Below are 24931 nucleotides of genomic sequence, written 5' to 3'. Positions count from 1 at the left end.
CTTGACACCTTCAAAATAAAGTGTTACCATATCTTGCTTAAGTCACAAAGGCATGTTCAAAAAGTAATTTATTTCTCTTAAGTTACATAATTTACACACAGTGTTATTACTATGCCAATAGCCATCCTTTGTTACATCCTCTTTTAATGGAAATGATCAATAAATGTCATATGTTACACTTTTGGTGAAGTTTTTTGTGTTTCCTGTAAAACTTGAAAAAATGAGTTAGGCGATTATTTTAACAGGGTGACGATATAGCTACAGCTTTTTATTGTGACCAAAGTCTTAAGAATTCCGACAGCCCGTGAATGCAGCATCAGGACGAGTAACTTTGGTTGAACTTCCATGTCATAAGTGTATCCGGTCTGTTCGCAGTGTGTTGTGATCTAACTGTACAGTGAACCTGTTCACATCAACTGGAGTTTGTTTCAGTAGTTTGACTGTTTAAATAAACTTTAGTGACGCTCATAAACACACCAGCCTGCGCCGGGATGAACGCGCTGCTGCGGCGGTGTCACCTCCGGCGGGTCGGTACATGGAGAGGTGAGTCAGTTTAGAGGTTAATTTATATACAGTCTATGATTCAAACCTGTACTTCATAAGGCTACATTACATCAATTGGTAATACCACTCAAAATGTTACTTCAGTAAAAGTATGTAAGTATAATCAGGAAAATGTAGGCTAGTTGATGTAGTAAGGGGTGTAAATCTATTCCAGGCTGTGACTGTTACACTATTATGATATCATTACATTATTATTACTTATGCAATAATAGAACAGCAGGGTTTTACCGTTGTAGTTGGTTGATGTGGGTCTCATTTTTAACTATTAACATATAACATTTTTATTAAGGCTTGATCTGCTGATTATTTTTCTCTATTAATCAGTTGATTGTTTGGTTTGTAAAAATAGTCATAAAGACAGGAATAAATCAATACACATAGGGAAGTTAAATAAAATAAAGACTAAGAATAAATAAAATAACAGTTATATACAACTATGTATATGTAAGAGCAGAAATGAAAATATCAACTATAAGAGCAACTAAATACAAGGAATTGCAAGGCAAAGTGACATGTAGGCTATGATTAATCACAGAAATTAATTAACGTTAGACTTAGCTAATCCTATTTATTTTGACCTTATTATTTTTTATATTTATTTAAATGTATATATTATTTATGTATATATTATTCAATATTAATTAATTATTTAATCATTCGTTTTTTGTTTAGTTGTATTATTATTTATGATAGATTTATATATTTTACAGGTAGGTAAAATTTTAAATTTCAATCAGTGCATGTAGTTCCCAAATTCAAGGAGTAATCATGTGATTAATTTGTAAATTGTGACCAAAATGATCATGATTTTAATGTTTGCCATAACTGAGTTACCCTACCCAGCAGCTGCTCATAGATTTCAGTGAATTTCACTTTTCCAGTTTTAGGCTAAAATGTGTGTTTTTGCAGGTCTCCATGTCTCAGCACCTGCAGCGACCTTCAACCTGAGAAACGTTGAATTAAAACCTCTAGAGCAGCGAAAACTCACTTTTGACTCCCACGCCATGGTGACGCAGCTGGAGAGCAGCGGTGAGAAAACTGAAAAGAAGGAGAAAAATCTGAACACTTAAATACATTTTTATATGTAAATATTTATAATTTCCTGATAAATTATGAGAAAGTGAGACATTTGCAACGGAAAATTATTTTCCAACCAAATACCCCCAAGTTTAGGTTTTACTCTGGTTCCCCTTCAGAATAAATGTCCATTAATCTTAGAAATGATGCAGAACTCCAGTGATAGTTGTCTGTACATCCTTGATTCCACTGCAAACTAGAGCTCCAAATAGATAATTCGGCATACTTTCAGTCTTGCTAAAAAAAAATCCCATTTTAAAATAAGGGAACAAACAAAAAATATTTTTTCCTGAGAAATTATTAATCCAAGAAAGTGTGTTTGTAAATGACTTCCTGAATAAAAAAATGGCCCAAAATCTCTGTTTTCATACCAACATATTGTTTTTATTTTGTGCAGGCTTTGAGAAGCGTCAGGCAGAGCTGATAGTTTCAGCTCTCGTCACTCTGGCAACGGCAAACATGGACATCGTTTATAAAGACATGGTGACCAAATCCCACCAGGTAGGAGGATGGTAAAAATAAAAGTAGAGTAAAAGAGTAAACTTACTAAAACTTCACTGGGAAAATTATCAGCTACTAGTAAACGTTCTGCGTTCAAAATCAAAGTTAATCTCACCTAGTTAAAAATGATAGTTTTTATTTTTATTTTCACAGTGTGGTATAAGTATTTTTAGTTCAGTAAAGGATCTGAATAATTCTCCACCACTGGACATGAAATAAAAGAAGAACAAACAGCGAAAACTAAGTGTCCTAATGATTACTTTTGTTCATTTTGAAGGAAATCACAGTGCAACAGATCATGGCTCACCTGGACTCCATCAGGAAGGACATGGTGATCCTGGAGAAGAGTGACTTTGCCAACCTTCGATCTGAAAACACAGTACAACAACACTTTAATATTTTATATCTTCAATAACATCTTACACACTTAATGTGAAACTGATCAATACTGGTTATTCAGTTAACTTAAACCTGACCAATGACTCTTACTCTTTATTTTCCTCCAGAAAATGAAGCGGGAGTTGGAGCAACTACAAAACAGACTGAAGGTCAGAAGGTGTTTTTATATTATTAGTCAGGCGGCTTAGCTAAATAAAGGGAACACGCTGGACAAAAGCACCAAATTTTTTCCACATGCTCTCTATCACCATAGGTTTCAATTTTTGGTGGGAGCCACTTCATCAAGATTGTGGATCGGAGATGGCAACCATATAAAATCTATGAGAACCAGAATATCTTCCAAGCCACTTAGAAGGTCAATCTTGGTGTCAAAATATACATTTTCTGCATTAAAGCTCCTGAGAATATCACTAGATGATTATTTGATCAAATGGATATGTTCATTTTCACCGTGTGTTTTCGTAATTTCAAAGTTCCTAAGTGGTTGGACATATCCATCACTGTTTATAAGACTTCAGGTGAAAGTAGTCGTTCAGTCAGTGGTGGACTCAGGGTTGCCAAGGCACCAGCTGCATGCTGTGGAGCACCAGCACACACAAAGTTTTCTCGTATGTAGTACAGCCTGCACTATACTGCATTGTGTTTTCACAGAAATTCTATTCCGTGCCCAGATGTATTTGATTTTATGAGTTTGTGCATGTTTTTATTCAGGAGGAGAGTCAGAAAGTCAGAGCAGAAGCCAAACTGGACATCAACCTGGAGCACAGCAGGATCACTGACGTGGTGAGACAAAGAATAGAGATGAGTGCAACAGGAAGTTAGTTATTTCTATTTTGCAGAGGTGCAAATCACAAATCATTGTCTCTGATTTGAATTGTTTCACTCAGCTCAGTTCAGACATTCACACTCTGACTGTAGTTTGGTGAACACATCACTGATGCAATTCAGCAGGTATGTGTAAGTGAAACGCCACCAACCTAGATGGATTTAGTTGCTTTTTTAACACATTCTGCAATTCAGTGAATTACGTTTTTAGTAAGGTAAAGTAAGCATTGACTGCTGCAATTTATAATACATCTGTAAAATCTAAATACACAGATGTAAAAAACACTTTTCAAAGAATCAGTGAGATGTACAGTTCTCGAAGAGAACGTTATCTCTGAATGCCATTCAGAATAAATGTCCACAAACTTACTTAGAAATCACAGAAAATAAGAAGTTCCTTGCCTGAGAATGATCATGTTTCTCAGTAGTCATTGGTAATTGCTAATAGATCATTCTAATTCTAATTGATAATTCTGCATACTTTTAATGGTACGAACTTGACAAAATGTTAACAAATATAGGCTTTTTCAAAAGAGTGCTAATTTTTAATTTTCTATCAGTTTACTGAACAGGAGAAGAAGATGATGGAGGCCAGTACAGAGTTCCATCAAAAGGTAAAATGACTGCATAATACTACTACAGTTAGGATAAATAGTTTGGTTAGCTTCACAGCTAAGTAACCCCAGTACATTAGCATTGTTCACTTGGTAATTAAGCAGTTAAGGATGTGGTTGGTTGATGATGTGGCTGGTTGATGACATTAGCCCGTGTGTCTCCTGTGTTCAGAAAGCCGACCTTGAACACGACAACATGGAGATCAACAAGAACATCGACCTGCAGGTGGCGTCGCTCAAAACGGTCCTGGAGTCTCTCAAACTGGAGACGGTCCGTTACATGGCAGGTACAGGGCTAAATTAAACAATAATAATAAACAAACTTTGATATACAGTGGTGCAAGAAGTACTCAGATCTTTTAGATTAGATTAGACTTATTGTTCCCAAGGGGAAATTCATTTTCACATCATTGTACATTCAACAGATAACACAGACGCTCAACATTAACATCAAACAACACATGACATAGAAACATTACATGGCAAATAAACATCCACTCAGTGTCCATCGCACTCTTTTGTTTAGAGCAGCAATGGCTGCAGGGATCAGGCTTTTTCCAAGGCGAGCCCTTTTACACCTTATAGTTCTGTACCTCTGACCTGAAGGCAGTGGGGTGAGGTGCTGGTTGGTAGAGTGGGTGTGTAATGTCCTGTTCTATTGTGGTTGCAATGCTTGAGATGGCCCTGTTGTTCAGTTCTGTGAGACTGGGTGTTGGGAGTCCGATTATTTTAGCAGCAGTGTAACTTGGTGTTGAAGAAGCAGGAGGAGCAGTATGTGAGGATGGGCTGGATGATGCTTCAGTATAGCAGAAGGAGAAGATGAGGAGAACATACAGTCCTTTAAGTTTACGGATTACAGACAGTCTTTGTTGGCTCCTTTACTCTTGTAAAAATATTGATACTACAGTGTAGAAATACTCTGTAACAAGAAAAAGTAAATTTCTTTCTGCAGGGAGTAATCAAGTAATATAATGCATGAAAGTAACAAGTAATACATTCCTTTTTTTGAGTAACACACCCAACACTGATAATATTAGACAGTCATTTATTTTTTTTAAATTATAATTCTGCATTATTAGTCTGTATGGTATGAGTATAGTGAGTACAATGTAGCATGAAATAGAAATACTTCAAGAACAAGTACCTCATTTTGTATGAGGGTACATTACTTGAGTAAATGTATAGTTATTTTTTATTTCCACCACTGACTAGCACACAGAAGTGAAGTTAAATTGTGGGCTTTTGGTTGAACTCTCCTGTGTTCCTCTGCAGCGACTGTGTTCTCCTGCCTCGCCATCGCTCTGGGAGTCTATCGGCTGTGGAGGTGAAGGATCCACAAATGCACTCGTTTAATATTCCTACGCAACACAAAGTAGCTCAAGTGAAAACCCAACACTGTAAACTGTGGGACTGAAGAATGTGTTGCTCCTGCTACTACAAAAATGTCACAATTTAATGTTTAAAGTAAAATTTTATTTAAGTAGAAGTTCAGAGATATTGTCAGCAAAATGTACTGAAAGCATCAGTCGTAAAAGTACTCATTATGCAGAAGAATGTAAGTAACGTATATATACTTTCAGTCCATGAGGCTTACTTGATTTAATGATTTTAAAAGCTTGACTTTTACTTGTAAAACTTAAATTGTTTTATTGCTACTTTAATTAAGTAAATCATATAAATAATTTTCCTACATTAAATACTTACCTCTGAAATGTTGTGGAGTAGAAATATAAAGCAGCACATCATTGAAATACTTCATTACAGTACAAGTACTTTAGTAAATGTATGAAGAGACAACACTATTGGAAATATTTTGGGTGAATTGACCCTTTGAAAGAATATGTTTATATTTGATGGTTTTGTTGCCTTGCAAACATATCAGAACAATAAATGACTATTAATTCCATTTTTTGTTTTTATGTGTTTGTTTAGTGTTGAGTCTGATTTCATTATTGATTGACTGCATGTTTACAATGTAAAAACATTGTATGTTTGAGTTTCACGTTTGGAGCTGTTTATTGACACTTTTGTTTATCTGTTGGACTACAAGTGACGCCTGTGATGTTCAAAGAAGAAAAAAAGATTTTAAATCAAAAGAAAAAAACTGCGTGTGTGTGTTGTTTTTTTTATTATATAAAAAGATGTTGAAAATGGGAGCAAAGCAGGAAATTCAGGATTAACTGGGTAGCGGAAGGATGAAAAGAATAAAGAAACCTGGTGGAAAAAAAGGAACCATGAAATAAAATAGAAAACAAGCAGTACTGAACGGGCCCTCGCAGTACACGCATGCTGCCGTCGGGGTGTGTGCGTTACAGGGACCAGTCTATACCACCCCTATGAATTTCATTGCCTTAAGTGTTATAGTGTGGCCATGGTACCAAATATGAATGTGAAATGAATATGAAAGCATGCGCTGCCTTTCTGGACACTGCGCATGCACAGAAACCGCAGAAACGGAAAAAGGCGTGCATGTGCAGAAGCACAGGAACCGCGCATGCGCAGAAGCACAACGAGGCCGCGCATAGGCAGAATCCAGAAATTCCGCGCATGTGCAGAAGCGGAAAAAAATAAAAAAATTAAAAATATTAAAACATTAAAAAATTAAAACATTAAAAAATTAAAAAATTAAAAAGAAACAAAAAAATAAATAAAGTCAGCTAAATGTAGAGGAATATAAAGTACAACATATGTCTCAAAATGTAGTGGAGTAGAAGTATAAAGTTACATAAAATGTACATAAAAGTACCTCAAAGTTTTACTTTAAGTCCAGTACTTGAGTAAATGTCTTTGGGTTATCAAAATTATTTTAATAACTTTTTGTTATGAGGGTCCATAGATGCTGTGTGCAAAGTTTGGTGCAAAACGATGAAATTGCCTAGGAGGAGTTCGAAAAAGTATGTTTACGACACTTTGCAAATTTGCGGAAAAAAACTCTATGCGAAAAAAGGGCGTGGCCTATATCACAAGATTCAGCACAACTCAGTGAACGCGTGGATATTAGGTTTTTGAATGTGCGATAAAGTATGTGGGAGTTATTAGCCATATTATAGCGCCACCTAATGGTGGAAATTCAGGATGACAATAGATTATACAATTTTTCGCCAGGTGTGACTTATATTTAAAGTTTCATGAGTTTTGGGGTATGTTCAGGCAGTGATAAATGCGATCATTTGGGAAGAAGAAAAAAAAAAATCATTCGAAACACAATAGGGACCTCGCAGATTGTTGCTTGCTCGGGCCCTAATAAGAGTAAAAAAAAAAACAAACAGGAAAAATGTTCAGATGGGATTTTGTTAAAAATTACATGTGTATCAACTACCAGGCAGGAAACACACTGCTCTGTAAAATTATAATATCTTTCCACATTGAACGCCATGTGCGAGCTGCCGGGCAGGGAAAAAAGGAGATTTACATCTTATTTAAGTCCAGAACAGCCGTTTGCAATTTTTTCTATTGTCATTATCTCAAGAAAATCAAAATGTGTATTGCTTTCAGGCATAACTTTTGTTACAGAAATAATTTGTTTACAAACTCGACACTTATTTTGAAAACTGGATAATTAAGGTCAGCTTGATGCACCACTTTTTTCATATCCCATTACCTTGAGGTAACAAAACTCGTTTTCTCAAGAGAACTATAATGTTATAATGCCTATCATTTAAGACTTTGATCTTTTAAGGCTTTTGGGGAAAAAATATCACATGAAATAAAAACACCAACACAAAAAAATTAATTCCACTAAAACTTTATTTTTAGTTTTGAAACCTAAATAAACAAGACTGCGACCATCAACGTTTTCAAAATCACCGTTCACACAAACACAAACAAGTTTCAGACTCTTTTTTTATTGAAGACCAAAGAAAAGCAAAAAGAAATAGACGACTTCGATCCTCCGGAGAAATGATTCCTGAAGAGCAGGTGGAGTCTTCAGTCGTCCAATCAGACGATGCTTACCTTTAACGCAGCCAGAAACAATTCAACACCTGCAACTACCCGTCAATCAATTCAACTATTTACAGACTGTAACAGGCAGCAAACAGCAGCTGTTAGATTCAATCACTGTTACACCAGAGATACCAAAAAATACTTTAATTTATAAATTAAATCATTTACATCTCTGAGCCAAAGGAAACAAAGCATTTCTTTTAATAATAAACAGTTTCAGACCTGAAATGGTCGTGCAGAATCCAAATACAAAAATGTATTGAAGTTATTGTAGGTGAGGAGGACCCTGCCTCCGCACGCTAAAAACACTTTTTCCTTTAAAAAAACAAAGAAAAAGTGAAGCTGAGAGCAGCACTGTGTTACTGTTTGTTTTCCTCACATTGCACTTCTTCTGTTAAAACCTCCTCTTCCTCCTCTTTTTTCACATCAGGAAGCTCGCTCGCCTCAGTATCCATTTCCTGTTTGACTGAGGTGGAGGCAGCAGCAACAGCAGCGGCAGCAGCAACAGCACATGAGGAAGTGCCCTCCTCTTCTTCTTCACTCTTTATGAAGCCGCTCAGCGGGTGATCAGTAAGCACCTTGTTGGGAGATGGCGTGACGTCGAGGTACGATGACTGTGGAGACAAATGGTAGGAGGTCAGAAATCTGAAAGTTTAATTATTAATTAATTGGTATAAGATTAATTGATCTGTACTTACATTTCTATAATCCTCAAAACAGGCGGGATGGAAGTTCTGTGGAGAGAAACACATTCAGATACATTTAACTAATATTTTTCAGACATTTTACCCATTATATTTTTTTAGACATTTTATTTATACTTTTTTGGACATTTTACATTTTTTTTCTAATATTTTACTATTTTTCAACCACTAGTTCTCAGATTCCTAATATTTTTTTATTATCTAGACATTTTTAGCCCCCCATATTAGTCTTGATGATGGCAGTGTGTTGTACCTTGTCGTCGACCCTGATGGCATCCTTCAGGAACCAGTCCTCCTCCTCCTCCACCCAGTATGTCTCAAATGTCTCCTGACAGATTTCACACGACTGCAGGAGAGGAAAAAAAACATGTCACATTTTTTATGATCCCTCACATGGTGTTTTATATTATTGGAAATCATCATTTCACCTTCAGAAACTCATGAGAAACTAGTGAAAATGGATTTACAATATACATGTATTAATACAAAACAATTAATAAACATCTGTCATTTTTCCTGTCTCACCTCTCCCACTTGGTCCTTGGTGGCTTTCACACTCTGGAACTCCTTCTCCTTCGCGGCCGCCTGGCTCTTCTTCTTCTCCTCTTCTTCATTCTCCTTTTCAAAGAACTGACTCTTCGCTCGCTCCTCAAGGTCGGCGATCTCCTCAAACTCTATCCAGTCCTGATCGGGACACAAAAACATAGATGATTTTAACATCAGGACTGAAGAACAAAGAACTGTAATTTTTCTGTAGGTAGAAAACGTGTGTTCTCACCGTTAGGCCGTAGTACCAGCGGCGATGAGTGATCTTCTTGCTGGCGACCTTGCCAGCGTGGTTCTGTCTGAAGTGCCAGTCCAGGTGGTCGGCGTACATGTCGGTCTGAGCGGCGGTGAATCTCATGCTGCACAGGCAGCACTGGTTCCCTGAGTACAGCTTGGTCACCACACTTTCATAACGTCTGGAAAAAAAACCAAATTATATTACCGACCTAAATTTCAGAATACTAATATCCGTTTTTAAAGAATTTGGAACTCTGTGGAACTGACTGTGTTTTCCAAAAACAACAGAAATATATGGCTTTCATTAGTTTCACCCCACCTGGAAGTTATTGTATGCGTTATATTTAATGTTGGAAAGCTCTTCAAATTCCTCTGAGAGGCTTTGTTGGATATGTCTTGTTTCTATCACTAAAAAAATGGATACTAGAATGATATGGAACTAAGATTAAATGCAAATCCTCATATTGTCAGAGCTGAGAATGTTTGACATTCTTGGCAATCGGTTATCAGAATAGTTAATTGTCTGACAGAGACACACTGGGGTTAAAGTCTGGTTTTTACTCACTGTTTCATGTCATCGACAGTGAAGCTGGTGAGGTCTGGGATATCATCATCATCATCCTCCACCACCTCCTCCACTTCCTCTTCCTCCTCCTCCACCACCACCACAGGGGCAGCTATGGGAGGCGTAGAAGTAGGTTCTGGATAAATAGATAAATTAAGTTATTTTAGCTAATATTGTAAATACAAGGTCAAAGGTCTTATCTCCTAATTAAGACAGCAGCAGCATTTCTCAACAAAAATCAGGTTCAAACAAATCTCTCAGCTGCAATAAATGCATCAGAATGGTCCACTTGCCGGTGCTGGTGGCAGGCACGGCGTCGGGCTGCGAGGGTTTGATGATGCCGTTGGAGATGAGTTTGGACAGCAGGTCATTGACGTCAACCTGACCGAAGTGGTTCTCTGCGGTGGCAACCTGTGGAGCTGAAGGGAAACATAAACCAAGTAGAAACACTTAATTTCTTTATTGAGATTCACACAATACACAAAAATTAGCATCTCAAAGTTTTTTGTTTTAAAAAAAAATCTGGACAATTATCTTACTCTGCTGTCCAAAAGGCACTGGGTTCTGAGGCAGGAAGGGCTGGCTGAGGTTTCCCAAGATGTTAACCTGCAAACAAGTTCATACAGAATGTATATAATAGGGGTGTAATGGCTCTCAAACTGGGACCAACACAAAAGAATGTGGTATCACAAGCATCGCATTACCTTAAGAATAACAGACAATTTTTTTTACATAGGTCACATAGATGTAATAATATTAAAGTGATACTTTTAAAGAACCAGTTAAAAATTCCTTGTTGTCGCTTTGAGCAATTTACAAACTCTCAAGACTGTTGGCTGCTTGCCAAGAGTAAAATTCAAGCATTAATCAAACATCAATCAAAAATATTTTGGTTTAGGCACCTTGAAAGTTCAAGGTGCCTAAACCAAAATATTTAAGACTTTGTACATGCAAGTTATTGATCATCAGGTGTGTTACTCACCGGCGGCTGCATGCCCACAGCAGGGGCAGCGGGGTTGTAGAATGGGGCGGGGCCCGGCTGGCTGAATGGCGGTGCTGGCTGCATGTTGAAATTTCCTGCTGGCTGCAGGTTCTGCTGAGCAGGGAACACCATTGGCCCAGCGGGGAACTGAGGGTTCATGGGTTCTGGGAAGCGCTGGGGGGCCATGTTAAAGTTCTGCTGAGGTGCAATGGGGTTTTCATAGATGGGCGGGCCCATCGGCCTCATGGGGGGCTGAAGGTTGTGTTGGGGAGCAAACCTCAGGGGCCCCTGTTGGCCAGGGGAACACTCGTAGAGAGGGGGCCCACCCTGGTGAGGCACGTTAGGTATGTCAAACCTGGGTCCTGGCTGAACAGGCCCCTCAAACCGAATGGGACCGGGGCCATCAAACCTCATCGGGCCCATCTGGTTTGGAGGGCCATCGAAACGCATGGGCCGCTGCTGCTGGAAGCCCATTGGTCCAGATCCAGGACCAGGAGCCATGTTGTTCTCAAAGCGCTGTGGTCTGTCAAACCGCTGCATAGGGCCCTCAAAATGACCTGGTCCATGTCCTGGTCCTTCAAACCTCACTGGTGGCTGTTGACCAATGGGACCATCAAACCTCACAGGGACCTGAGGGTGAGGCGGGCCGTCAAACCGCCCAATATTATCCCCACCTCTCATTGGGCCATGAGACATGGGAGGTCCATCAAACCTCTCTGGCATGTTGTGATGAGGTGGTCCGCCACCATTGAACCTCCCAGGTTCAAACCGCGATGAGTCATCATAACGGCCTGCACCACTGCCTTCATACCACCCTGGAGGGTGTGGTCTAGAGGGGCCTATGTGTCCGGGCCCATCATACCTGGACGGGGGGTGTCCTCCATCGTGAGGAGGAGTGTGTCCCGGGGAGTCACTGTGCTGTCTGACAGAGGTCAGCGGCCCACCTCGGGATGGCACCTTAAGAATGGATTTTGGGGGAGGGTGAGGAGCGGGGGGATCTACATTGAGGGGCCCATCATCAGAGTGCTCACTGTTGGGGCTCTCAAAGCGAGGGACGGGGCTCATCTCTGCTGAGTCTTTTTGGTGTAGAGGCGACAGGCGCTCACGTTCAAACCTGGGGGCTGGCGCATCCAGACTGGCTGGACTCGGACAGTTCCTGTGGACCACAGTGCCAGAGGGTGGGGGTCCCTCAGGCCTCCGAGGGTCAGGGTGTCGGGGGTCGGCAGGTGGGCCATACCTCCGCGGAGCGTCGTAGCCGCTCTTCTTCTGCTCCTCACGTTCGTCAAAACGCTGCCGCTCCGTCAGTGGCGAGTTCCACTCTCTCTCACCTGCAAACAGCAGATATAAACTCATGAAGACCTTTACTGACAGTCAGTGACCTCAGAACATCTTGTGACATTTACTCATGATTTAAGGTGTTGGACTTAAAATAACAGTATGAGATGCATCTCATTTGAGGTTACTTGAGATTGAAACTACAGAGAGCAGATCTAAATAAGGACCAAACTAACTTTCACCGTCCTAAACTCGTCTCCTGTCTAACTAGTTACTGACTACAACTGTCATGATCTCCTGGTGAATTGGATCTGACTCTATTATTTCAATAATAATAATTTAGGGTGAGCGTGTGAGCTTAACTCCTAAATAAATGTGTAAACTGTGATCTCTTTAGAAGAGTCTCTAACCCTGCTGAAGTGTCACTGATCGAGACCCTGACAACCCGCAGCTCCAGAACCTGACCTCTGACCTCTCTGTGGATAAAGACGACAGATAAAAGATAATATTTGGCTTCACAGATTTTAAGACAGATTTAAAACCGGTTTTATCATGGATCTGTTCAGAGCAGCGGACTCACTGGGCTCTCTAGGGTCGGCTCTCCTCCTGAAGCGAAGCCCTGGTAGAGCCTTTAGAGTGGGGAACTCTTTGCCGTGGTTGTACTCCTCAATCATAGGACCAAGAGGAGGCCGTGCCTCTTCACGCTCTTTACTTCGCCTTTCATCTGCAAAAGCCATAAAAATTACTTTTCTGAATCAATTCCAAACGTTTCTATTCCTGTTGATTGTACGAAAAGGCCAGAAGTCAACTATGAGGGCAACAACCGCACACACTGCAAAGTAGTACGGATAATGATCTGATAACAAGGCTATCTTTCAGAAACAAGTGAAAACGCCCCAGCCAGCCAACAAACACTCACTGTAGCAATTCAAAACTCTGAACAAAAAAATATATAATGGTTTAATGTCAGAAGACTGACTTTAACAAATGTTTCATGTTTTCCAGGTGATGTAAAAGTAGCATTACTGTTATTATTGCTATTTTTTTATTTTGTTTTGAAATTTACAAATTATTTTATTATTATAATTACGGTATTTTTTTCCCTTCATTTTTTAAAACAAATTTCATTACCAAGAAAATTACCAAAACCTCTCATTTGACTTGACATGTTTGCCTTAAATATTATTTGTTAATACATTTTTTGTCATTCAACTTATCAACTCACCTTGCCTGTCCCGTGGCGCCCGGCTGTATTTATGTGATGGCGGGTGTCCGGCGCTGCGGCCACTGCCCGTCTTCTCACCCTTTCCTGCTTCCTCACCTTCCTCCGGACTCTCCTCACCCTCCCACTCTTCTCCAGTGGCTCTGCGGGTGACTTGTGTCTTCCTCAGTTTGGATTTGTGTTCATAGTATGAAAGCTGTGCCGCATCCATGCTCTCATGGGGATGTGACTGAGCCGAGGGCGGTGTGGTCAGCAGTTTCTTGGCAGTGAAGTCGACAGAATCGTCCCAGCCGTCAGTGCGCTGCTTCTCCTCCTGATACTGGAAGAAGTGTTTGATCTGGTGTGCCATGTTTAGGAAGTCCTCCTCGGAAATCTCCCCGCTCTCCAGACGTTTACTGGCCTGCAGAGAAATATTTAATTTAAAAAACCTGACCACTATAAAAGCTTTAAAAAGTCCTTTTGTATTCATTTTTTTGTGACTAAAATTTTAAATCACAATGTATCCACACCTTTGACATACCTCTTCACATAGGATTTTAATGCTTCTTTTTTTGTAATTTTTTTTAAAGAAAATTCATGTTTTTTATTCCCAATAACTTTGATGTAATGTGTCCCAGTGACTTTAATTATATCAAACCGTGTCACTAAACAGGACACACCTCTAGATTTATTATCGATTTTTCTCAACCCCGAGCATATACATTTTTTTGTTTTTTTCCCCATTGTACATAACTAAATGTGACGAGAAATAAGTAAAAAAATGTTGATGCAGATAAACCATTTGGTGCAGCAGCAAGTATTTGAGTCCTGAAAAAGCAGTTTGAAATAAGAAACATCTGCATATCCATAGATTCTAGATATTACAACAATGAAAGAATAGATGTAATTCCACTATTTACATCTATGCCTTAACATGTCTTAATACAAGTCCTCAACAATATTTCCAACATATGTATAAAAGAAAAAAAAGTTTTTAAATTGTGTTTGTGATATATCAAGATTTGATTAAAAAAATATATAAAAAAGAAGGAAAAAAGTTAATTGTTGATTTTCAGTGTTGGATATAAATAATGGCTGTCCTTTATACATAAGGTTTTTAAAAATGGCCCATAGTAAATCAGAGTGAGCAGTGTAACGTACTCTTCTGAGTAAGTCCTTCTTGGATGCTGAGTTGAGGACTTCAGGTATCTGCAGGTTGGCATCCACGCTGAGTCGATGCTTCTGGGTTCGGGGGGTGGTGGGCCGAGCCGGTGTGCTGTACTGTTTGTGCCTCTGAGGTCCGGGCTTCACATGAGTCTCCTCTGGTGGCTTCGGACTGAAAAGGATACACAGAGTACTGTTGTAAACTTAACTTATTTGCATCTTAAAAAATGTATTTCCTTTGGTGAAATTGTTCTCTGGGCGAGATGAAGCACATTTGTGAAGAAATGTCTATCAAAAATCATACCACCTCTCATTAAAGGTTTGTCAAGATCAGAAATGTTTTTGGACACAACAGGATAAAATCTAAAATACGAAATGAAGTGACAGACTCACTGTTTGTTCTCCTCCCAGCCGCTCCTCCATCGGTGAGGAGCATCCTTGACATCCTTGCTGCCGCCATCGTGGCTCCGTGGAGAATGAGAGTCTCTGGACTCTGAGTGTCGGTCCTCCGCCGGCCTTTTTGACCTTCTGCTTTCTGGTTGATTCTTCTTGGGCCCGAGCCGGTCCTCTCGGCCAGGCTTGCCATGTTCAGTTTCATCTGCGCGGATCCTCCTGGGTTTACCAGGTTTGTGAGACGGCGAAGGGGATAAGGAGCTGCTCCTGGCTCTGCTCTTGGGGGACCGCCTGTCCTTCCTCTTCGGGGAGGCAGTGGGGGAGCGAGACCTGGAGCGCGAGCGGGTGCGTTTCCTGGCATGTGTCCTGGCATTGCCTCCTGTCTTGATCTTCTCTGTAGAGTCCTCACGGTCGTGTTTGGGCACGGAACCATTCACCAGCTTCCCCTTGTTGAACCTCTGAGGATCTCCACCCCGGGCAGCCTCCTCTCTCTCCTTCTTGTCGGTACATCGTTTCTTCTCCTTCATCTCATCGTCTTTGGCCTCTCCACTCTTGTCCTGCGTACGTTTCCGCAGCCTCGGATCCTTCTTCGTGCCATCAGCTGACTTCAGAATCTCAGGCTCAGCCTGTTTGTTTTTACTATGGATGATTTTGGCCATTGGAGACTGAGACTTGGTCTTGGGTTTCTCCTCCAACACTTCTTTCTTTGGAGTCCTGACCTTGTCTGGCCGGGTGGGTTTCTCAGGTGTCAGAGCAGGACTTCCTGTTGTGTTGTGGCCGTCTTTTTTCCCAACCGGTTGTTCTTTGGGCTGGGCGGTAGCTGGGGGTCCAGTGCGGTTCAAACGGGGGTCTCTAGTGGGCGGCTTAGTGTCTGTCTGAGGAGGGATCCAGGGTCGGACCACAGGAGCAGTTTGGCTGGTGGGCTTTGACGCTGTGCTCTGTGCTCCTGGAGTCGAGACTGAAGTCGGTACCACAAATCCACCAGCCTGCAAACATATTGAACAATCATTGTTGTTTCTTTTGTTTCAGTGGAAAGAGAATTTCTATATTTAGAATCTAAAAAATGTTGACATACATAGGAACCCTGTATGGATGAAGCTTTAAACTATTTGGTAGCCCTATAACACACGCTGAACATCAAGTTAAAACAAATGGGAACCGGCAACATACAGATTATATTGTTTTACCTAAATTTATCAGAAAATATAGGGAACTGTTAGGAGCATGAATCTGGCAAAAATATGGCCGCAAATAAGAGATAAATTCATGGCGATCTAGAATTTAAAGAAAAATACTTTTGGAATACGAATTAACTACATCTGAACTGTACCCAGCCCTCATTAGTCCTACCAGCTGTGCTTTGGTCTGCTCCAACTCAAGCTCAATCTTCTTCTGCTGAAGCTCCAGAAGCTGTTTCTGTTTGGCCAGCAGCTGCTGTCGGATCAGCTGCTCCTGGGTCAGGCTTGACTGGCTGACAGCAGGAACTGGCTGGGGAGCGGGAGCGGGAGCAGGAGCTGCTGGTGGTGACGGTGGTGACTGCTGAGCTGGGGCAGACTGCACAGAGGGCGTCTCCTCAGACTGGAGACACGTTGAAGGAGGACAGAGGCATAAAAAGAAGAGACAAAGAGGTCTTTTATTTAACATAAAACTATAGTCCACTTCATCCAGCCTTGCGACCATTAAAACCCATTTTCAAAACTTTCTTCTTTATCTTCAATACACGTTTTAACAATGGCCATAGAAACCTTAAAAGTTTAGTATTAATGAACTGTCAAGTTTTTGAGCAGGGATTGAATATGTTTGTACTGATGTCAGTCAAGATTGCGCCAGATGAAACAATAAACAAACAAATATAATGATAGGATTGTTACATAATATTTTTAAGGAATATATTCAAATTCAGGCATATATCTATATGCAGACATATTCCCATATTCTAAACTTTCAATACTTTATAGAAACTCCTGTAAGGAGAAAATCCTGTAGGGTCAGATTTTTGCTAACTTGATAGAACAAATCAATAAGAATATGCGATTTATTTTATTGCATCTTATGACTATTTATTCTCCTTATTTAAAATAAATATCTAAAAAGGTGAAAGCTTGACATGTTTCACTGTAAATAATTAATGTTAAGAAACCTGGAAGGCTGTAACAAAGTGTGCACAATGCTTGGTGAATCTACTTGCAGTAATACTGATATTTTGTAATTTTATTAATACAAAATAATGCTTTATCAAATTAAAACTATGTAAATTGTTCAAGAGTTTGAAACAAATTAGATCGGAAACAATCAACAAAAAACCCAACCAAAGCTGCTCAAACATTCACAAACCAGCTCTGAATGAAACCAAAGGGTTTGTACAGCTTTTTAAAAGAAATCAAGCATCAAAATCAAATACTTCCATACTCTAAACCATTATCATCTCTTCTCAATTGTTACTATAAATGCAATTTAAAAACAAAGTTTGCAGAACTGATTCATAGTCACAGCAATCAATCTAGTTAAACTTTATTTAACAAGCTGTTCATATTTAATTTGAGTGTGTATTTTGGTCATGATTGTGTTGATAAACACCAAATTATGTTGAAAATCAAGCAATGTCAAGGAAAATATTCAAATGGATTGTAACCTTGAAAGCCTTGGTAGAGAACCAGTACCAACACATCTCTGAAGATAAAGAAAGCAAAAGTACAGTCCCTGTGTTCTGACATGAGAGTTTGTAGCATATACACACCTGTTTCAAAAACTTGGGGTTGACATGAATGCTGGCATTGACAGTGGGCGGCAGCGGCTTGATAGGCCAGGCCGGGTCCACAGAGTTGACCCGGACATCCAGCGCATAAAGTTTCTTCAGAGGAAACACGTCGTCCCATGTCGATCGCAACTTGAACAGACTCTTTCTTGTGTTTTCATCCACCTACAAACAGAGGACATGACTTGGTCCACAGCTACCAACAAAAAATACTAAAAACACTTCAGGAGCATCACAGCAAAAGGCTTTAAGCACTAAAATATACTTTCAAATACTGTTTTAGCACATTCTGAACAAGAATTAATTTAATTAAATATGGTAAAGCTTGTTATGAGCCCACCCTCCCACTTTTATTAGCAAGACTACATTATGGCATAAAGTACACAGGAGCAGAATGCAGGAGACCACACATAAAAAGCAAGCAACACAACAAACAGGAGGGGAGTGAAGTGGGCTGCTAAGAACTTTAGTGCTTAATTTTAAACAATGCTAAATAGCCACAAAGAGAACTGTACCTTTTCAAAGACACATATAAATGAAGTGATTAGGTTTTTAGCAAACACTGCAAGGTACTCTCCTCCAACATTCTTCACTATGGAATCCACTAAGTACAAAACTGGAAGCTTCTCGGCAGATGGGGCCTGGAGCAATAGAGAACTCGACAAGTTTAGAAAACAACAGGGGTTAAAACCAACATTTCAGAACAAATTACAATTTGACAGGATTAACAAGGGCCGTCTGCCCTCCCCCTCACCACCCGCTGTGTGAAAAATATGTCAATCAAAATGTGGAAAAGCCAAAAAATAAAGTCAGTGCCAAGAAAAGGAAGAGTGACATCGGATTGAAACAAAAAAATCAGTCCTCAGTCCACAAAATTGTTCTTCGTTGTGAAAAATAAAATAGAGGAAAAATACTCCAATAAAATCCTTTGTCATCGTATTTAAAAGTTTGACCACAACTGCTTTTGATCCGAAAATATGCAGGAAAATCCATCATCTTCAATTGTAATCAGTCAGTTCAGTGTATATAAAGCTGCATCTCAGGAAAATAAGAAGCCTTCCTCCAAATCAGGGAAAAAACAAAACATGTCCATTATGCACTTTGGGTAAAAAAAGAAAAGGAAGAGTCCAGTCCTCAGGAACCTTTCTTACCTCCAAAGAGGGTTATTGTCATAAACCACTCTTTGTACTTTACCCAGACGAAACATCAGCAAGTTTTTTTCTCTTTAGATTCACACCCAGTGAGATTTATGAACTCACTCTTTGAAAGTTTTACCCCTCAAGTTTTTCTCCCTTCAGTTGTTTAAAAAACACTAATAACCGTTTAAGCACAAGTGACCTGTTTGCATTTAGTTTGAGAAAATGCATTTAACTCTACCATTACTAAACTCTGCAGCAACAGCTGAGTGAATAGTATTTGAACAAACTGTCCAAAAAAGCCGAGTCAAACTCAGTCATGTCAGAAAATGTAAACCAGAGTCATAATAATAAATTACACTGGGAAATAAAAAATGACAAAAAGCATATTTCACATTTTTTATTATAACATTTAACCATTCAATGACATTTCAGTAATTCAAAATTCACTAGAGAATTAATGCAGAGAAACTTTTTTCTAATCTGATCAAGTGACCAAGGCTTTGTTTTGAGTGCAAACACTGACCAGAGGCAAACTGCTGACTGAGATGCATTTCTATAGAAGGTGAAGGGGGCTTTTAAGAGGCCACGTCTCCTGTGTTGAACAATAGCTACCCGGCAAAATTTATTAACAATAAAGTAGACTGAAAAACATCATGTGGTCTGAACTAAGGGACAAAAAGATAATGGCTGTGACGAATCCTCAAAATACTTGTAGTAACTGTGAAAAATCAGGGCTGCGAAAGTTAAAATCCACCGTAACTAAACAGCTGATCCTTAAGAATTATGTTTTTCATGTTATCACTGTACCATTCACTTTGTCCGTAGTGTCAGACTAGTATTTAATATCAACCAGCCATTATTGGTTGATAATTCTGGATTGTTCATTATTATAAATCAATTGTATTGTTTAAATCAACTTCAGTAAAGTTGTTGTTGTTCTTATAGGTTGTGTTAAACTTCAGAAACACATTAGCCATCTAGACTGAATCAGGGTGGAAAATTGTCATAGTACACCAAGTAAACCAACAATATTAATATTGAAACTGTTGTCTACGACTTTTTATTAAACCAGATCATCATCATTATTATAATTTGGTTAAAAAAAATATCGTCCTATTTAATTTCCCCCATATCCTGCAGCCCTGCCTGAAAGGTGTTGTTAACAACAGCAGCAAACAAGCACCACAAAAGTCCTGGAGACGTCAATTAAAATGTATATCAAATATTATGAAAAGAAAGTGAAAAATAGCTACATTTTCTATGGCTTTCTCTTGATTTGTGGCTCATTTTGGAGTCTTAAACTCAATTATCCATGGGGGAAAAAACTTAAAAATATATTAATCTTTTCTAATCTCTCTTCCCCATTACATTCTTGTAAAGCACTTTGTAACGTCTGTTTCTTACAGTGGTTATTTTAGTTAATTATAGCTAAGTATCTTACAAAACACTGAACCTTTGACCAATTCATACTTTAGAATCTAAATAATGAATTTACCTAAAAACAGTTTCCCCGTCGCATTACGATGAAGCCGAGGTTAACTAAAATCACTTCCTCAGTTGATCAGATCATGTGATTTTACCCCTTTAAGATAATGGCCTATGTCAAGTGTGTGACTTACGCGGATTTATTATGCCTAAATCAAAAATAAAATGTGACTTGGGCAATTTTTTGACCATGTGAACTTTTGGTGAAGTTTTTTGTGTTTCCTGCCAAACTTGAAAACATTAGTTAGGCGATTATTTTAACAGGGTGACGAAGTGACATTCAACATAAAGGCTATCCTCCCATTACGTTAAGTTAGAGATCTTACGGTGGATTTTCACTTCTATTGCACACCATGTGTCAGAAACCTAGTTTCACATCAGCGCAGCGAGTTTCGACAAACAGTAGCTGGTCAAAGATATTATCTTATTCTTTGAAGCAAACTAAATATATTATTTAAAACCACTAAGATTTCACTTTAACATACAGAGTGGAGTCGGTAGTGTTGCTAACCAGAACAACAACGGAATGTAACGTAACTAGGTGACATGTCGTGTAACAACACGCTAGCCGCCATGTTTAGCTAGTAGCTAACATAGCCAACAGCACATCGTCGACTGGGCCTCTGTGACTACATACATAGACATAAAACATCTGAAATTGAAAATATTCTATATTTATAAAAACCTTGCTTATTTGCGCTTCAATAATTGCGACGATATCCTTGGCGAAGTTGAGGTTTTCCTCGGCCAGGATGGTCAGCATGTTGATGTGCGGCTTGCTGTTGAACGTCAGGTCTTCCAGCGAGGACTGATACTCTCGGCAGGCATCTTCCCTCGCCGCTTTGTCGTCCATCTTTGAGCTGAGCGACCCGGGAAAACCTACACCAGCCTTACAAATACCATAACCATTGATCAACAGGCAGTCCATGAACTCATGTAGCTAACTGTTCTGCCCTGCTTCGGTAGAAAATAACTCCCGGTTTCGTGGTTTATTTCAGCCGTCGCCTTGTCGTCGTTTTCCGCCCGTTTGCGACGACAAGAAGATGGCGACTGTAACTGGAGGCCGCATACGTCACATGACACGATTTATATGTCATGTGACGTCAGTTCACTCCCATTGGCTTATCTCAGGGAAAATAGACCGGGCTCTCGATTTCATTGGTTTGACAAAATAACAGCCACACAAACGAGCCAATCAGATTGCAGTAGAGTCATTTTTTTAGATTACATAACGAAATACATGTTTCCCCAACACAGCAACATGAGGCCAAAGCATGTCTCACTCCAAACTGTAGTTTGGGGGATTTAAATACTACATTAGGAGATCTATTTTTAAGATATAAACTACTTTTAAAATCAAACATGTAAACATATGCTGTAATAGGCCTACATGTGATCAATGTGTAGCTACCAGACCAAGTCATTGTTTTACAAGTGAAAACTAATAGGGTGTTTCATTTAAAGTGGGAAGTCAGAATTTCCAGAGTTCCAGGTCACAAATTTTAGCTCGAATAAGCCCTTCCGACTCAGAAAGTATGAGGAACCAAAGCCCTCAGAAGGGTGTGTCATAAAACATGTTTCCAGAGGTTTATGTGCGCAAAATATCAGGCAATACATTGTTATCAACTGGTATTGCTAACAATGGCTAACCCAACAAGTGCAAAGTACAAGAAATGGTTTTAAGACTTGGACTATGGCGTGGTCACCTTGGTTGTGATTCCCAGAGTCAACTTCTGGTTTTCTTAGGTAAATGGAATGCAGCTTAAGTATCAAGTCTCTTGCAAGTCCTGGAGTTAAAACCCAAGACAAGACTGACATGTCCCAAGACCTAAACTTGGGTTTGAGTCTTAAATAGTCACAATGCGCTCTTCATCAAATGTAATTCCATTTAAACAACAGAGTAACTGGCACTGACACTAAGTAACGTAACATTAGTTACCTCCGCCCACCTCTGCCAATATGCTTTTGGTTTGGTTAGACTATATTGGATCGATTTTCATAAAACATGATGGAAGGGTGTACGATTGGGCAAGAAAGATCACATTACATTTTAGACGAGATCTGAATCATGGGGAAGATATGCAATTATTTTTATTACCATTGTTAACATTAAAAGATGAATAAAAACCCGTAAATCTCTGCACATAAGTGGTGAGGAGGCAGCGGCACTGCATCTAAAACCAATATGACTGTATAAAGGGCATTGCTACATGAGCTTGTGAACACTTCGTAAAATAGTTGGCAGTGGTATCAGAGTTATTCATTTATTGATATCCCATGTAGAGTTTAAGTGTAACACGTTGGATTGGATGACAGTGATACCACATCTCTACACCCAGTCTGGTGTTTGATTACTGTATCTAATAATATCCAAGCACTCAGTCTGGAGCCTTACATGGCAGCTGTGACACTGACAGGGAAACTCTCACGTCCCTGCTGTCAATAACAGATGATTCAGTCTTTATGAGTGACTCAAGACATGTAGAAATAAATTTACACATAATGCCACAAATGCAGATTATTTAAAATCTAGAAAAAAACATAATTATTCCTTGAGTTTGACAGTAAAGCATTTTACTCTGCAGAGCTTCAGTAAACATGATGAATTAGAGCTGGACTTTTGCTGTAAAGAAATGCCTTGTAATAAACACTTGGTGGTAGATAGTCAGTTCATATTCCACTGGACTCACATCTTCGCCATCAACTCCTTTTAAAAATGTTATTTATTTATTCATTTATTTATTTTTTGAGTTCTTTTTATTTCCTTTTATCAGGTGCAGTCATATACATTCACACATTTAAAGATACAGTACAGGTGTGAATGTGGTAGACATAGTCTATTGATTTTGACATCCGAACTATGTCCAGACTGAGTTTGTATTTGTAAGTGGGCGATGGTATTCTTTCACTAAATGAGAAAATAAATATGCAATACACCAACATTCATTATTCATATTTGAATGGCGGGGGGTGGGGGAAAAGTAAAAAAAACAACAACAACTAAATAATAATGAAAAACTATTAAATTAATAATAAAAATAAATAAATAATAATTAACAGAGACAAAACACACACCTACAAAACACATTAGTCACATCAAAGGCTATATCAATTAATAAAATATGATATAATTGGGGACCATTTAGTCAGGAATACATCTGTTTTCAAGTGTAACTTTGCGATCATATTTTCCATATAATAAACATCTTGAATTTTCTATCTCCACTGTGCTACTGTGGGGGGCTGTGGTTTCAGCCAGGAGATTGTAAAAAATTTAATTTTTAATGCTTTAAGAAACCAACAATAGTCAAAGCCCCAAATGTCTTTTTACCATGTACATTGTAATTTACGTAGTGCAATAAAAAACATTTAAGAACTTTGAGATAGAGATGACAAATGTCAATCATTAGAATCTCTTGAAAACCATGTATCATCCTGAAATCATACATACACGTAAATATAATACATTTTATTTATATATTCAAAACATTGCTGAAAAGTGCTTCACAATAGCAATATTAGATACAACATAAAAGTAAGAATGCACTAAAATAAAGTATAGGATCGTGGCGAAAAAATTAAAAGGATACCAGTAACATGCGGTGGGGAACCATTCAATTTAAAGGCCACCTTAGAGGGCGATTCTTCAGTTGTTTTTTTTATTTGAAAGGCACCCATAGAGGGCACTATGGGGGCCTCTCAGCATCGCTCTCTTATTTTGGTGGTGATGTCTTGCAGGATTCTCCCAGATTTCCTGTCTCTTTCCTGACAGCTGCCCAGGCTCTCAGCGATGGCAAACATCACCTCCTCAGCCACCATGTCCAAGAGGGTGTCTACATCCTGAACTGCTGCTTCGCCTGATAAATCAGCCAGACACGTTACCTTTGACCCTCCAGTCTCTGTATAGTCCTGGCTCTGAGCAGCAAGCACCCAGACCCTGGTGCAGCTGCTCCACTACATCTCCCAGCATGTTTTTGACTGACAGACGGGAGGTGGAAGTGTGACATGTCTCTCATCATATCAAGTTAAAATAATTCTATAATAATTCTAAGTGTTATATTATATTTGAAAAATTATTAGAATAATGAACAATGAGAGAATAAAAATGTGAATCTGAGAAAAGGCAAATAGCGAAAGGACCAAAGAACCAAAAATATTTTTACACTTCTTAATGGGTGGGGACTGCAAAGTCTGCCTGGGGGATTCAATTCAAAAACAGAGCAGGCTAGTTCAGCAGTATAACTATGGCTAATGAGCAGGTTCTGATCTCTCAATTCACTAAGTCTGACTTATCAAAATAAGCCAGGATTTCTCCATATCTGCCTTGTTTAAAGAAAACCCTGGTTATTATTACTGAATAACAAATGGCAACAAATTTGTCTTGATTCATCACAAAACGTCTCAGCTTTTACACAGTATCAAATACCTTGTAGAAAGAAGAAACTATCAGTGTGTTACCAACAGAAACAGAAGAGGTATTCTCAATTAACAGCTTCCAACATCTTCATATTTACACATTTGTGAAATCTGTGACTGACAGGAATAAAACTCCAGACCGGA

The 24931-nt window shown here is 39.1% G+C and overlaps 2 protein-coding genes across 2 annotated transcripts; one reads left to right on the top strand and one right to left on the bottom strand.

The window, feature by feature from the left end:
* Window positions 1–285: 285 nt before the first annotated feature.
* ccdc90b (coiled-coil domain containing 90B) lies at window positions 286–6073 on the top strand. The gene is made up of 9 exons (XM_059351723.1): window positions 286–543; window positions 1474–1593; window positions 2039–2142; window positions 2420–2521; window positions 2649–2690; window positions 3253–3324; window positions 3927–3980; window positions 4153–4267; window positions 5253–6073. The coding sequence occupies exons 1-9, from the start codon at window positions 492–494 to the stop codon at window positions 5306–5308; spliced, it is 717 nt and encodes a 238-aa protein (XP_059207706.1). The 5' UTR covers window positions 286–491; the 3' UTR covers window positions 5309–6073.
* Window positions 6074–7806: 1733 nt separating this feature from the next.
* On the bottom strand, window positions 7807–21406 carry pcf11 (PCF11 cleavage and polyadenylation factor subunit). The gene is made up of 17 exons (XM_059351409.1): window positions 21057–21406; window positions 18263–18388; window positions 17730–17912; window positions 16343–16570; window positions 14993–15978; window positions 14597–14771; window positions 13460–13856; window positions 12815–12958; window positions 10960–12287; window positions 10517–10583; window positions 10271–10396; window positions 9978–10113; window positions 9408–9591; window positions 9155–9313; window positions 8883–8975; window positions 8624–8659; window positions 7807–8539 (listed from the first exon to the last, which is right to left on the bottom strand). Exons 1-17 carry the CDS (start codon window positions 21297–21299, stop codon window positions 8285–8287), a joined length of 4866 nt encoding a protein of 1621 aa, XP_059207392.1. The 5' UTR covers window positions 21300–21406; the 3' UTR covers window positions 7807–8284.
* Window positions 21407–24931: the final 3525 nt, after the last annotated feature.

This window comes from Centropristis striata, chromosome 15, assembly GCF_030273125.1.
Source record: "Centropristis striata isolate RG_2023a ecotype Rhode Island chromosome 15, C.striata_1.0, whole genome shotgun sequence".
Classification (NCBI taxonomy): Eukaryota; Metazoa; Chordata; class Actinopteri; order Perciformes; family Serranidae; genus Centropristis; species Centropristis striata.
Note: the sequence above shows the minus strand (reverse complement) of the source record. Positions and strands in the feature narration are given on the sequence as shown.